The sequence below is a fragment of the Schistocerca nitens genome, chromosome 2 (assembly GCF_023898315.1).
Source record: "Schistocerca nitens isolate TAMUIC-IGC-003100 chromosome 2, iqSchNite1.1, whole genome shotgun sequence".
Lineage (NCBI taxonomy): Eukaryota > Metazoa > Arthropoda > Insecta > Orthoptera > Acrididae > Schistocerca > Schistocerca nitens.
The window spans coordinates 741,096,981-741,113,614 of record NC_064615.1 but is presented as its reverse complement, the minus strand read 5'-3'; the positions used below and the strand labels follow the sequence as shown (position 1 = coordinate 741,113,614).

General features: G+C 40.9%; 1 protein-coding gene across 2 annotated transcripts in view; it reads left to right on the top strand.

Annotated features, from left to right (window-relative positions):
- The window catches only part of LOC126234601 (glutathione S-transferase 1), a 72,635-nt gene extending 56,910 nt beyond the window's left edge, over nt 1-15,725 (top strand). For both annotated transcript variants that reach the window (XM_049943320.1, XM_049943321.1), the window contains exons 5-6: nt 6,324-6,441; nt 15,371-15,725. In XM_049943320.1, coding sequence (XP_049799277.1) covers nt 6,324-6,441; nt 15,371-15,609 — 357 coding nt within the window. In that variant the 3' untranslated portion in view covers nt 15,610-15,725. The remainder of the gene's footprint in view (nt 1-6,323; nt 6,442-15,370) is intronic.
- Nucleotides 15,726-16,634: the final 909 nt, after the last annotated feature.

The following is a 16,634-nucleotide window of genomic DNA, read 5'->3' as shown; positions in this document are numbered from 1 at the left end:
TGCCAATGTTTGCTCTTAGAGACTGGAGAGTTTTTTTGGGAGCGAAGCTGTTACTCTTACCAGCGAGAATACTTCTCCATTTCATCAACGTTTTGTGAGCCTTTTACGTTTCATACAAAACACCATTACGAAAATAAGTGTCTCCACTAAGCTGTTCATATATCGAATGACTCATCCCGTTGATTCGCTTTCTTCGAATCACATTGTTTTAATTTGCCTAAAGCATTTTACACCGTTAGCTATCGAATCATGGAATAACCGCAGAGCTAATCTTACATTCATTCGTTCAAATGACTTCTTGTCCAACTGAGCGGACGTTAACTTGTGGTAAACTTTCAATTCAGCGAATGTTTGGAAAGTATCTTCTGCATAAACTCGTCGAAAAAAATTACAGTTCATCATCTCACCGCTGAAAAGTACATAAGTTTTATCGCAGAAATTGTTTCTTACGCTACTAGTTGTATGACGTCTGAAAACATCCATACTCTAGAGCAAGTAACTGTACTTTTTAGGCCCTAGACCTGTATTTGGTTGACTGCCGTAAGAAGCGAATGCTATAGTTCTCGCTCCAGCTTGTTCTAGCTAGATAATTATTTGAATCAATATCTACGAGACAGCGCCAGGAGTTGTGTTGAGACTTGCATACGCAGCAACAGACTGAATCCAGTTATGCAGCAGAGGAAGAAACATCAACACCAAAGCATGATTTTCCAAGAGTATTGCAGTTGTTTGCAGTATATTCCCCTAAATTGACGGAATAGTTAACTTTCAGCGAAGTGTTTCTGGAGTAGTTTTCCTTGGAGCTTAACTTAATAAAACAACACTCCTTTGTTTCCATCTTGTCGTTCCTGAAAATAAGCCTTAATTGCTTCCACAACCTGTGTATTAATTCCACATGAGAATTAGACATCATTTACTAAATTTCGAGGATGCGTTTCGAAGGAAAGTGGCAACAATCCCTGATTCAAATAATGTCTGTATCCTGCGGGCTAAATAATTTTTAAGAGTACCCTGTCCAGAAGAATCTCATCATATGGCATCCCTTATTGTTTTTCAATTGGTTTTTCTTTAACGTAGTGTCAGTTATAATTTTCTATATCTTACTAAGTTTTCAATGAACTAGAACATTTGATTGAGCCGTGAGAGATGATTTCACAAGAGATTTATTCCTGCAATCGATGCTCTTAATTTGTTACGTAACCGCACAACTTCCAGTTTCTTGCATTTCTATTTTCTTTTTAATTAAATTAAGCTCCGACCGGTACCTATCAGATTTGTACATTTTCTTCGACAGAGGAAACGCTGCCAGACATCGCAACTTCATCTTATTTACCGCCTTCTTTGCCGCAGGTTCTCTTTCGCCAGTGTTCTACGAGAAATTATCCTTTGTGTAATGTTTTCGATACGTATTTTAGTGAAAAGAGAAATAAATGAGCAACCGTTCATGGTTTAAGAAACCACCTTTATCTTGGAATTCCGACTTCTTTACCTGTGATACATATGTCTGCTTTCGTTTTTCGTCGCCGACGTGTGACACGCATTCAGAACAATTGAGAATCATATCTCTGTCTTCACGAATAATTGCTCTAATACATTTTGAAAATTCTACTCCGTTTTTTAGCGGAGCAAAAAAATATTTACCTTTGCTTTCTCTGGAGCTAGATCTGCACGCTGGAACGAAAACAGTGAGCATACTTTGTTCTTACAAGGTAACGATTCAATCCGACAAGCCAAAACCCACCCTGAAATTTCTTTTGCAGGAACAACACAACGAGAGAAATGCGTTACAAAAATTTTAGTTGATAGGCCACACTACTAGCATCTTTTAAAAAACGTTGAAGTTGATTATTTTTGCCGCTCGAAGAACCGCATATGACAGCGGTTTGTAAAGTTCTTCCTGTCTAACGCGTGATCGGCCGTGAGAAGACAGCATATCACCGTTTAGTGTAAATATCCGGAGTGACACAAGCAAATTTGAAGCATCTAAACCATACAAAAAATTTTACGTATCATTAATGTTTTGAATAAAAGGCAGCTAGTAACGACATCTAAACTTTTGCATGTGTAATTCATATAAAGGTAACTAACACAGGAAAATAATTCAAGGCAGTCTCTGATGTTACATTACAGACGATTTTCATCAATGGTGACTTTAATTTATTGAAATGAATTATATCTTACACATACATCATTTCACACAAACTCCTGTACCACAGACCTTATGATAATTTTTGTATAATATATATTTAAGTAACAATAAAATAGTTCCTTATTTATTACCCATAGTCGTCACAATAAAGCGAAGTGTCATTTGTAACATTTTCCTCACATCAGGAACATCTGACGAAAGAAAATTTAATGCTTTCTGTACACAGTAATTACTATTTTTTTTAGACAGAAGTGCGTTGAAGTAAGAAATGGTTCTGGTCGTTGTTCTGCTTATTTATTTAATAAAATTGCAGCCAAATAGCCATATACAGTTACTTTGCTTAAGATTTTATATTTCCATTTCCATTTTACATTTTCGCATATTCATTTATCGATTTCACTCTTTTACTGCACAGTTCTATGTGATATAGCTCGCAGGTTGGTTGGTTGGTTGGTTCGGGGAAGGAGACCAGACAGCGAGGTCATCGGTCTCATCGGATTAGGGAAGGACGGGGAAGGAATCGGCCGTGCCCTTTGGAAGGAACCATCCCGGCGTTTGCCTGGAGCGATTTAGGGAAATCACGGAAAACCTAAATCAGGATGGTCGGACGCGGGATTGAACCGTCGTCCTCCCGAATGCGAGTCCAGTGGCTAACCACTGCGCCACCTCGCTCGGTGATATAGCTCGCAGGCTTCGTTTCACAGTTCACATACACATGTTATGGTTGGGTCGTGATAAGTTTCGTTTTTGCAAATTAGGTGATGAAAGCCGTGAGTAGAAATATAGTTACGGCATGTCGCAGCTCGAAGTTTGGTGCTGTCCATGTGCGGTTCGTCATTGCTTCGGTGCCATAGAACTCCGGTCATACTTTTTCTCGTTTCTCCTCCATGATCTTCAGTTGATTTCTCGAAGCCCTGGTGTGTGCCATCATATACCGAAGATTGATGTCTTCAATTACGAATGTCTCTCTCGCTAGCAGGTACACTAGTCTAGATGTTTTTTTCTGTCAGGTGGTCCCATACAACCTCCATCCCGTAGGCCAGGATTGGCAAGATTTTTGAGTTGAATAATTTCATGGATGTTTCTAGACTGAGTAGGCTGATCTTTTTGATATCCTGTATTGCTATTATTGCTTGGGCTGCACGTTTTGTTGTATGTTTTGTGAAGCATTTGGCTGTTGGTTGCAATGTCACCCCTAGGTATTTAAAGTCTGATGAGATTTTTATTTTTTGTCCTCTGATGTTGATTTCCGCATTCTTGGGTGTTTTGCCTCCTTTTCTGAAAATCACTATTTCTGTCGTTGTTATGTTTATGTGTAGTTTGTGTTCACTGCACCATCTGTCTATTTTCTCAATGATTTTCTGCAGCTTCTGTATATCTGCTGACCCTACGGCTATGTCGTCAGCTTATGCATATACGTATATATCTTCTTCATTTTCTCCAATTCGGAGTACTTCTTCAGTGGCAAGAATGTACAGCAAAGGGCTCATTGAGTCACCCTGTAAGACTCTGTTCGATTGCAGAATGAGATTCGAAAAAGAGAGGGTATCTGATATTGTGATTAAGTTGTATTCGAGGATTGACTTGACTATTCTTGCCCATATGCTATCTTCTCCCATTGTGTTTTCCAGCTTTCGGATTATGAGATCTCTTTCCAGTAGGTCAAAGGCTTTGGTAAAGTCTATGAACACTGTGTTGCTCTGCTTATTGTACTGCATAGCAAGCATACTCAAAGCAACTCGTAAATTGTGCCAATGCAAACTGATAATGCACAGATGACTGAAATTTAAGGATGCTGTTATCCTGATATACCTGAAATCACCCGCAGCTATCGGATATTACGTTGTTCGACAACTTTCTTACAAATACTTCCCACAGATGAAAAAATTCCTCATCGAGAGTTATACTGGTTGTTCAGGGTGGAATCTACATTATATCAACTGTCTTTTCGTCGTCCTCCTGAAAGACAGAGGTATCGTTATTTCCAGGCAAGGATCCAACAAAAACAATGAATTAATTTCTGCAACTGGTTAGAAACTGTTTCGAATAAAATGTTAAAAATTGTTGTCTCCTGTTTTTCCAGAGTTTGAAAGGTCGGTTATAATATTTTTGACACTAAACAGCATTACTTCAATTTTGGTCCTAAAAAGCCTTGAGTTCCCTGAAGACAGAGATAAAGCTGCAGTAACCCACTCATACTTATCATTGTCATAGTTGTATATGAATGTGTCATAGCATTAATTGATTGCACAACAGACTGTGTCTTTTTATCACCTGGAAATGATAAAGTGCAGTTTTCTCGCAGTTCTTTCACAAAACCTGACTGATCGTCGTTACACACAACAGATGTGAGGATAATGGAAACTTGGTGTTCAGGTTGACTGTAAATTAATGGCGTCTCCTCTACACTTTTACTTGAAGGAAACTTCGTAGTTTTGCAACTTCCCGTACTGTACGATTTCTAGAATTTGCTTAACTGAGTCAAAGAAGACTTAAAATCAGCAATGTTCATCTGAATTGCAAATCGAGGAGGCCAGTCTCGTAGACCTCCATCGGTAACAGTGCATCGCCTCTCACTAGCAGCTCAGAAACCTCCTGTAAATAACTGGTGTTCATGTTTTTTATTCGGGTTTAGGGGTTTATGTTGGTTCTTGGGGTAACGGGACTTCGTGGGCACCCCGTAAAGTAAATCTTTCGGAAGTTTCTCTTTCACAGTTTCGCGAGTTTCATTTCGGCACGTATTTATTACTCCGTGTAAGTCTTTCTTACATTATTATATCGTTCACCGCCAGCTTTTACCAAGCAAACCGGGTTTACACACTGCTTAACATTAAGCATTAAACAAAGTGAATGTTAATCATTTTTAACTTCACTGTTAACTTACATTAGCGCAAAAGCAACTGATAATTATTACGGATATTAAGTAAGTTGTAAATTTGAGCGAACGGTAACTGCAGACAATTGTTACAAAGAAATTATGACGAAAACTTAAATTCAACTTACACGTTACGATCGCACTGGCTCGTCTTAACTTTCTACCAATGTACCTTTAACCAAGGACATGCTAATGCGGTCGTCGCATGGAACCACTCCTAGGAGTCCAGCAGTTGGATCCGAAGAACCACTGCCCAATTAATGTAGACCTCGCACCCTCATATTCACGATGTGAAATCACAATGCAAAAGTACAGGCTCAATGCCGTCTTGGAGGCCTTGTTGCAGATGCACAGTCCGCTAGGACTCTGCTAGGGGTGTACATGTCTCCAGCCGCTTGGCGACCTACGAATCTGGCTATTTTCAACGTTAAAAAAATTGCAGGGCATATTAACAGCCAAAATTTTGACAGGGTCTTTCTTCTGGTGCATTGTTACTATATAAAAAAAATATCAGGGCATGTTTTCACTTTTCGAATTGAATTATTCCGTTGTTAGATTTCTATAACTACGTGCAACTATAACTCTTAACATCTCTTTATCGCCACACCCTTCCATCTTCAGCGTTCACTCATAACGCCGTAAACAAACTTACAAAATAAATGCAGACAAAAGCCAAAATTACCGTACGATTACGCAGTTTCAATCGACAGTGCTGCTCACAGTTCACGGGCACGCCACCACTCCTATGCTACCTGACTAAACGCGCGGGCAGTCAACACACTTTCTCTTTTGCTCGATATGGTGGAAGCATTGGCCCTGATGGACAAGATTGGACAGAAAATCTGAGAAACCGTAGGAATCATCCCAATATCCTCCTCCTGCGATTTAGAATAGCGACGGCATATCTAAATGATGATAACTAGTCGGCGATTTGAAAAACACTTCTCCAGAATATAGTCTGTTGCCTCAATTATTTGTTAGGATTCACCACATAGACCGGACACCACATAGAGTGTAGTAACAACCCTTCAATATAGTTCACAAATGGCATCTGAATCACAAATTTGTCTTTCGAGTGGAGGATAGACATTCTAGATCCGTCATTGAACATCTAGGCTCCTGTGTATAATTTATCTAGTAAAATGGTGGAAACGGAAACTATTGACATTCTGAAAACTTTGGACGAAGAGTGGTGAACGTTGCATAATAAGAACATTAAGATATCGTTAGTAGTAGTAACACTTTAATTCGTACTTTTCATTCATTTGAATGTAGGTTAAGACACATTTCTTTTTGCAGGTGGCACCGATATTCTTTGATTACAAGAGGACTCCCGAGGGTCTTAAAAAACTGAAGATAGCTCTGAACGTCTTAAACACCATCTTAGAAAGACAGGGAACCAAATTTGCAGCAGGAGGTTTGTATTAACTTACATCTTTATATTGTTTTGACCAATGCACAGAATCATTATTAGGTTTCTTACTATGTAGGCATATTTTATTGATGTGTATATTTCTTTCTCTCTGAGATTAATCTGTGTTTTTGGTACATTGAAATAAACTTAATACTCACCACTTGACAATGTAATCAACCACAAACACCAGGGTTGATAGTCGTTACCGTGTGACAGTTATAATGAAGCGTTTGTTGTGCGCTGTACGTGTACATACCTGATCAAGAAGAAACGATATTAGAGCTGACAGGCTACAACATATTATGAGAAAAATAAGGTGTAAGATGTATGTTTTCCAGCAGTTGTATTTTCTTTCTTTTTTTCTTGAGTGATATGAATATGGTTACCGTGGAGCAAAATAGAGCGACTGATGACAATTTGTCTGTGATCACTGACTGACATTAAAGAAAAAAAATTCTTCATTTTCCTGGTCCACTGCCTTTATTCCAACATCAGTTACACATTATTCTTATAAGTCGTTCTGGATGTATCTGAAATGCTCACACCGATTCCAGCAACTTGTATTCCTAACATATATGGTCTCTCTCAACATATATGGTCTCTCTCTCTCTCTCTCTCCCTCCCTCCCCACCCCCCTCTCCCTCTCTCTCTCTGTCTCTCTTACATCCCATGAGCTCTACCCTTTTCACTAGGTTCCTCTTTCCTCTCACGTATCAGTGTACCTAAAATATTTCTTGTCAGCCAGCTTTCATATCAACAACGTAGTTTACACCTCCTCACACAGTTATGAACATGTCAGCTAATTTAATCATCTGATTTCAGCTCACCGTGTAAATATATACAAAAAGTAAGATATTTAATATTTTATAATAAACTATCCGTACTGTCTTTGATCAGATCTTCTTGTAGCAATATCTTACTTATTTGACAGCTTCTGGATTTTCTAACGGTACCCATATGTTCGCAAATACATTTAAATGTTTTCGGTGCGATTTATTCTACTTTGGAACTTTCAGTGTTAGTAAGAGCTAGTGAATAAACTAAGATTGAGTGACATTACTATTTAAGTCAACAATCATCCTGGAAAATCTGTTAACGTGTGTGCGTTTTGCGTCTGCCCACTAGATCGAAGTATTTCATACTGAAGTGTGCTTTATGGGGAAACATGAATATGAGGCTTTATGATTATAGCTACGTCTCTCAAAATGCAAGTTTCGTGGTAATTACAATCACCCTCGTAGATTTCCCGTCCGAGTATAACAAATAAACTTTAATACCACTCAAATACGGAAACTGCAAAAAGTACTAAATTTTAATGTCTTACCATTGAATGTTTCGTATCCATTATAGATCAATAATTTAAAGTCATTCCAACACGCGACAGGATGCTGAAGTCTAGGAACATGGTTACTTACGCGAGAAACACTAGAAGAAAAACTACGATTTGGAATATACTTAAGTAAGCAGAGTAAAAATAATGTGAATTATTTGATAAAAACTTGAATTTCTCAATCTAAATGAAATCATAAATTACGTTCCCTAGAAGAAATTTCGGTGACATCTTACGGCACACTCTCATTTTCCTATAAATTCTTCCTACCTTTACACATACAAATCCTCTCGAATTTGCAATATGAAGGAATTACGTGCGTAAATATTCATTAGGCTCGACAACAAATCATACGAAAATTTCTTTGTGTCCACTAAAAAACGACATGTAATTGACTTTAATGTAGAAATACCAACGCATTTTGTCTTAAATTTTACGAACGTAGCTCATGTTATTGCATTCACTGATCGCATTTTTGATAAACACCACATCGCTATTAGGAAAATATTAATAAGTTGTTAATAATTTAATAATCAATTGAGTTCTCCAGTTTTCTGCTAAGTCTCACATTACAGCTTTGCAGAATATTCTATGTATGCTATACTATCAGTTTGAAAATGTGTGTGTTCTTGTGTGTGTGTGTGTGTGTATGTGTGTGGTGAGAGTGAGAGGGAGACATTGTTCTTTATATTTATGAGAATGTACGTGAGGTCTAATTCATGACTGTCCTAAATCTTTCCAAACGGATGCTGCCATAGATCAAGTCACATTTATTTTGTCGTATTTTCTTGAAAGTGCAAATAGATGAGTGCAAACATGCTAATACAGTCACGATGGACTCGATTTACAAATTTACACGATTTTCAGAAATGCGACAGCTAATGGTTTTATTGAAAAAGATTCCACGGTCACCACAAATTGTCTGAGCGATTAGATTGTATTACAGTGGCTGTGGAGCGAAGCTTAATTTTATTTCGAAAAGGCCTTCACATACGAAACTGTGCAGCAAATGAAACATAATATAGGGACATTTAACTTCGTCCATTCAGCGCAACAGTGGTAAAATGTGTCATCCACCAACAACAGTAGTTCTGCGTGCTTAAAGAAAGACATCCCCTTCTTCCCCTTGTGCCGCTGTCAAGTAAAACACAGTGTTCAGTTCCAGAACAAAACGAATTTGGCACCTCTGCTACAGCCTTCATCTTTGTCTATTTTAGTCTTTATTAGAGGAAATAATGACACCAGCCCAAAAATTTGTCACCCTCATAAGTTACCAAGCTAATAACTTCGAACACCAACTCAAGGCACGACAATGGCCTCACGTGGGCGAGTAAGGAAGTCTTCAGGTAGGCCAAATCGATTTGAAGCCGCTCATTGAAGATTAGATTCCGTAGAGGTAAAAAACAAAATGCGGAGGAGTATGAGTAGGGCTCGTTCACCGAGGTTTCTGTTCAATCTTCGTCATGTTTGTAGATAGTTCATCCATCCCGGGAATCGAGAATTTCGACGACTTTTGCCTCTTGTCGATAAATCTGGCAAGGTATCGAAATATGTTACATAAATGACTGTATCTTTTGATTGTATAGACTTACAAGACTAAATTGTGTTGCATTAACTAGGGACTGTAGACTTTAGTATGTAATATTAATTTGAAATTGATACGTCTATCTGTTCCTGAGAAAATGGTTCTTAACTGTTGGACAGACAGGTGGACAGACTGACAACAAAGCGATCCTACATGGGTTCCGTTTTTGCCGATTGAGGACGGAACCTTCAAAAGTGAGGGAATGTTGGCTGCTGTGTTTGAAAAGCTGTTGCAAATGGTATCAAACATTTTCTGTAGGATTAAGAGCGCGTGATTTAGAGGGGACAGTGCAGATGTGATTGGTCTGATAGTTACAAAATAAGGAACGTATGCGCGCATCCCTTTGAACAAGGCTGTCGTCATCTTGGAAGACAGGACAGACCACAGGGTATCCTGTATGAAGATGTACAAAAAGAGCAGCATGTGATCACCGATAATGATAAAAATTATCATCTTCATGTATATATGCAGACCGAAGCGACGAATGAAAATGTCTACCAATGCTGGGATTCGAATCCCAGATCTCTTGCTCATTAGGCAGATGAGCTAGCCACTATACCACCCTGACACAGGCTGCTAGAGTTTAGGGGGAATAGCAAGAGCTGAGGCTTTCAGTCCGCATATATACTGTCATAGATGTTTCAAACTTGAAAACATCTCTGAAACCATAGTTTCATTTGATTGAAGCACCTTTTCTCTTCCATTTCCAGTGAGGAGTCCGTCCCTGCAGTTTGTCGGTTTTATTAATGCTCACAGTACATTTATTCACTTATAATTTTTATAAACAATTCATCAAAGCTTTAGAGCAACAGAGATATTCAAAAGCACAACCCCAAAAGGGAAACTGATCTGCATTGCCCTTAACTTACAGACTTCTATATCCCCAAAGCTGGCAACAATTCTTACTACCAAAGTAGCCGAACATAAATGTTTTAGTAGGTCTACTATATGGTTTTTCATTGTCAGTTTTCATCAATACGCACATCTGAAAACTTACAATTTTCTGCACCGTCTATTATTTCTTGTTGGCACACTATGTTAATTGGTGGTGGGCTATTTTTGACAGTACGAAACTGTATGAAAAAATATTCAATATCTGTCTATATTTATGCTCTGAAAATCACTGTGAAGGACACGGCAGAGGATATGTCCTATTCTACCAGTTACGACGGTCGTTCAATAAGTAATGCCCCACATTTTTTTCAGAACATATTTATTGTTAAGAGTCAGAATTTCGCGACGTTCGCTGACCGTACGCCACCTTTGTGGAAGATCATTTATTCTCTGCTGGTAAAAGCTCTTCTCCCGTAGGCGTAGTCACTGCATGACTGACACTCTCGTCATCTTCAATGTGTGTTCCCCGTAGAGAATCTTTAAACGGCCCAAAGAGATGGATGTCCGATGGTGCCAGGTCTGGACTGTAGGATGAATGAGTCGATGATATCCAACCCAGTTTGGCGATGCGTTCCCAGGTTCGCAAACTTGTGTGTGGGCGTGCATTATCATCTTGGAGCAAGATTTCTGCTGGATTCTTGTCCAATCGAACACGTCGGAAATGTTCTTGAGTTTATTCAGAGTCTTCGCGTATGCTTCTGAATTCATTGTTGACCCTCTTGGCATCACATTCACGAGAATGACGCCGCTAGAATCCCAGAAGGTTGTCACCATGACTTTTCCGGCAGAGAGGGTTCTCTTGAATTTCTTCTTTTGTGGTGAAAGAGGAAGATGCAATTCCATGGACTGCCTTTTTGTTTCCGGCGCAAAGTGGTGGACCCAGGTTTTGTCCTCCGTAACGATCCGTCACAGAAAGGCTTCCCCGTCAGTCTCAAAACGCTCCAACAATTCAGCTGAAATGCCCTTTCTGTGCGCATTCGTGGAACACATCGTGAGCACCTCTCTAATCATTGCAGACGCACTTCCAATGCTGACCGACAACTGTAGAGCCAACTGTCGAGTTGTGATGCGCCGGTCGGCGTGAATAATGGCATCCGCACGATTCAGCGTGTCCGGAGAAGTGGCTGTGACAGGACGTCCCGAGCGTGGCTGATCATAGAGCTCTGTTTCTGCATTTCCTGAGACTGTAATTTTCTTTACCCATCACTCAGCTGTACTCCTATCAACTGCAGCATCGTTATACACTGCACACAAACGTTTGTTGATGTTCATCACGGTTTCTTTTTCCGCACACAAGAATTAAGTAAAAGCACCTTGCTTGTAACGTGAGTCGTATGTAGACGCATTTTGACGCAGTACTGCGGCACTACCATCTGCCAGAACGGTTAAAAACTCCACCTGTGCATAGAACAGACATAAAAAGTGAACCACCAGCAAGGACGTTTGTCTATGTATATTAATAGCTTTCTAAAAACAATGAGGGGCAATATTTTTTGGACGACCTCGTATTAGGACTTTTCCCATTCCGTTCAGATATGGAACGTGGGAAGAATATTTAAATGTGTCTGGGAGTGCTGTAATTATTCCAATCTTGTCATCGCTATCCCTACGGGAGCGGTACGTACGGGGTTGTAGTATACTCCTAGAGTCATCATTTCAAGGCGTTTCTTGAAAGTTAATAAGTAGACTTTCTCGGGATGGACGTAAACTATCTTCAAAGGTGTGCCAGTTTACTTCTTTCAACATCTCTGTGACACTCTACCGCGGGTACAACAAACTCGTGACCATTCGCGCTGCCCTTCTCGGTATCCGTTCAATATCCCGTATGAGTCCTATTTGGTAATGTTCCCACACACTTGAGCAATATTTTGGAATTCGAAGCACACGGGATCTGTATGAAATAACTTTTGTAGACTGACTGCATTTCCCTGGTATTCTACCAATAAACCTGCTTTGCCCACGAGTGAGCCTATGTGATTGTTCCATTTGATATTTCTGCAAAGTGCTACATTCTCGTATTTCTAGGAGTCTACCGATTCCAACTGCGACTCATTGAAACTGTAGTCGTAGAACACTACGATTTTTCGTTTTGTGAAGTGCACAGTTCAACTTTTTTTTTTAAGCAAGTTGCCAGTCTGTGCACTAATTTGAAATCTTATCAGTCTGACGGCAGATAACTGTATCATCTGCAAGGAGTCTGAGGTTGCTATCAATATTGCCCGCAAGACCATTAACATACAACATGAGTAGCAAGGGACCCACTAAGAAATCTTCAATTCACTCACAAATTTCGGTTGATACCCCAAACAATCGCATTTTCGGTTATCGGTAATCGGTAAGCGTATGTATCGTACTGAGTCAAACGATTTACAGTGTGACGTTATACTGCATCTCACTGCCTGCCTTGACCAGTAGCCTGCACGATGTCATGTAAGGAAAATGTGATTTGGGTTTCACATGATCAACGTTTTCGGACTGTATGCTGGCTGGCATGGAGGTCTTTCTATTAAAGGTACCTAGATCCTCAAAATATGCTTTAGGATTCTACAGCAAGTGGATGTGGAGGTGACCTGAAGGTAATTTTGTGGACACTTCTGCTGCCTTGTGTGACCTTTTAGCCAACTACTGTCCGCCTGCTTAGCGGCTGGCACGGTAGCTCAGCGTGTTCCGTGCGTGTGTTTGTGAAATCTTAAGGGACTTAACTGCTAGGGTCATCAGTCCCTAAGCTTACACACTACTTAACCTAAATTATCCTAAGGACAGACACACACACACCCATGCCCGAGGGAGGACTCGAACCTCCGCCGGGACCAGCCACACAGTCCATGACTGCAGCGCCTTAGACCGCTCGGCTAATCCCACGTGGCTCAGCGTGTTCTGTCAGACGGCTGCTCGCCCTCTGTGATAAAAAAAAACTGAGTAAAGGAATCAACGATCAACTTGAACGGATGTCTTGTGACGTCCGCCCAGACCAAACGCGACGGAAAAAAAAGGTACTGGGAAACGTACTTGCCTCCCGTGCAGCGGGCCCGGGTTCGATTCCCAGCCTGGATGGAGATTTTACCCGCTCGTGGAACAGGTGTTGTGTTGTCTTCATCCTCATCACCGGCACGCAAGTCGCCCAATGTGGCGTCTACTGAAATAAGACTTACACTCGGCGCCCGAACTTCCCCGAATGGGACCACCCGGCCAACAATGCCATAAGCTCATTTTTTTCTTCTTTTTTTGCCAACTACTGGGCAGAGATTCTTGTCCGAGGAATCTACAATAGATCATAGTTTACAGAGAGGCCAACTCAGCCACAAATTGGTATAGAATCTGATAGCGATTCGACTGTGGAGTTTTGTTGACTTTTATGATCAATGCCATTGACACTAATATCTGTTTCATTTTACGAGAATCAAACTGGGCAATACACCTGGGCCTTCCATTGTAAAAGAATATTTGAAAATTGAGTTAAGTATTTCTGCTTGTGCTTTGCTACCCTCAGTTTCAGTTCCTGTCTATTCGTGAGTGGCTGGACACTAACTTTGGTGCCACTAACAGCCTTCAAAAAAGACCAGAAATTCTTTGGGTTTTGTGAAGGATCACTCTGGGCGTCAATGCACTTTTGTGCTCGGTTCATCATATTTAGAGTCATCTGGCGCTAAACGCTACAGTCAGCTGCGTTGATTTCTCGTTGAATTTTACCCTACAGCTCATCGATATTGTGAGCATTAAATGCATAAAGTCTCGCCTTTACGTAGCACCAAAGCAAAGTATCGCAAATAGCGAACGCTGGGGAACGTGGAGGCCATTGTCCACTGCGATGAAGTGAAACGTCTGATGTGTGACAGGTTGCTCCGTCTTGTTGGAAGTGTGTGTATCCTTTTTTATTATTACTTAATTTCGCATAATTTTCTCTCGAAAATTGTTAGGTAAACTTCTGTACCAGAGAGTCCACTGAAAAAAAAATATTGGTTCCACTACACGATTACCGCCGGCCAGGATGGCCGAGCGGTTCTAGGCGCTACAGTCTGGAACCGTGCGACTGCTACGGTCGCAGGTTCGAATCCTGCCTCGGGAATGGATGTGTCTGATGTCCTTAGGTTAGTTAGGTTTTAGTAGTTCTAAGTTCTAGGGGACTGATGATCTTAGAAGTTAAGTCCCATAGTGCTCAGAGCCATTTGAACCATTTTTTTGAACACGATTCCCTGTAACGTCACACCAAACAACAATTTTCTCGTCGTGAAGTGGAGCGTGAGCTATCTCGTGAAGATTCCTTGCGAACAGATACCTGGTGTTCTGCGAAGTAACGTGGCCAGATGAATCTTTTCGAGAAGCCAGTTGCAATAAGCAGTTCGTTTTGAGTCTCCTGTCTGCTTCACTTGGCGCAAAGGTGCAACATACTATGGTTGAAGTTTTAAATCAAAAATTGGTTCAAATGGCTCTGAGCACTATGGGACTTAACATCTGAGGTCATCAGTCCCCTAGAACTTAGAACTACTTAAACCAAACGAACCTAAGGACATCACATACATCCATGCCCGAGGCAGTATTCGAACCTGCAACGGTAGAAGTCGCGCGCTTCCGGACTGAATCGCCTAGAACCGCTCGGCCACCGCGGCGGGCGAAGTTTTAACTGATGAAGAACTTTACGAAATTCTGTATATTTAACGCCAGATTGTTGGGATAACTAGCATAGTGACTTCTTTGGACTGGGTTTTGGAGTCCTTGTGGAAGGTTGCCTATTTCGTTTTTCATTTGAAATAGAACCTTTTTTTAAATTAAATCGTGCATTGTACTCTACGCTGGGGTACCAGCAATCAGAAATTTTTCTGTAATTATTTGATATGTTTCCTTTTTTTTTCTTTTTTTGTTCGAAAGTTTGAGGGCTAATATAAACCTCAACTACAGCTATCCTCTCCTGAGTTGGATAAGGCAGTTTGAAAAAACACAAATTCACTCGCAGTACAGTACAGTACTGTCGAACGGCAGCGGCAACCAGCAGTACCGTGCACATCCGCTAGTCGCGCTAGTTTTGCGAGAGTCTTTCGTAAACAGTGTCGGGTAGCGATATCATTATGGGATCGGTGTCGTGTTGCTCACACTTTTGATGCTGCTTTACATGTCTGTTTGGACAGAGCACGTGACTCTGGCGGATCTGTCGCTGGTGGCTGCGACCATGTGCCTGGAGGCGGTGGAGTTGGAGCTGTCGCCGTGGCCGCGCGTGCTGCGGTGGTACGCAGACTTCAAGCAGGCGGCGCCACGCCTCTGGGCGGTCGCGGAGCCCGCCATGCTGGAGCTGCGGACGTTCAGCAAGAGCCCGCCGGACCTGTCGTCGCTGCAGCACCCCTACCACCCCGTCAGGGCCAGCAAGTAGCGCGTCGTTGCGTCCCCGTGTCCCGAGCCTGCACCACGAGTTCCTTCTGATTTTTTCTGCAGTTTCCTATGTTTTTGTAATAGTGTCCAGATGAAAACAATAAACGGTAAAATTCTTGTGTTTGTCGATAACTTCACCAGTATTTCGTAGGAATTAAATTATGCAGGGCGAATCTGAACTCGACATACAAAATTTCTGAGGCTGCTGATGAATAGTTTCTTCAGCATTTTGGTGGAAGGGAACTGCAGTGCTCGGTGGCTCATTACGGAGTTATAATGTAACTATGATTTACTCGGTTTGTTAACCCAGTTAATTACCTTCGCAACATTGAAAAGAACCAGTAATTTGCAATCACCAAAACATACAACACAAAAAGCGAAGCGATGTAAATAATTTTAGACGAAACATATAATCTTTTTTCGTTCATCGCAATCGACGATTTTAGAGAGCCTGCAGTTGTGTCATTCATGATTTAAACAATAAAACAGTGCACCAGTTTTCCTTTACTTTCCTATGTAGCACTGCTCGTTTCGAGAATTTATAATCTTTATCAAGTGCAAATATTTACTTTGGCATATTATGTTACGTTCTCGTGTGTGTTGTCCTGCCTCTCTTGCGCTCCAGTCTTTTTGTCTTTTTATTGCAATCGAAAACACCAAAATATAAAATTTCTGATTTTTGCTTGTTAATATTAGAATATAGTATTTCGTCTGTCTACTTACCGATACTGTGCCGACTTCATTGCGCAGACAGACTCTCTCAAGCCGGCCGGAGTTGCCGAGCGGTTCTAGGAGCTACAGTCTGGAACCGCGCGACCGCTGCGGTCGCAGGTTCGAATCCTGTCTCGGACGTGAATGTGTAATATATCCTTAGGTTAGTTAGGTTTAAGTAGTTCTGAGTTCTAGGGGACTGATGACCTCAGAAGTTAAGTCGCATAGTGCTCAGAGCCATTTGAACCATTTTTTTCTTTTTTTTTTTTCGTACGTTAATGTGGTTGCTGACTACGAGTATAATGTGTAGCGGTG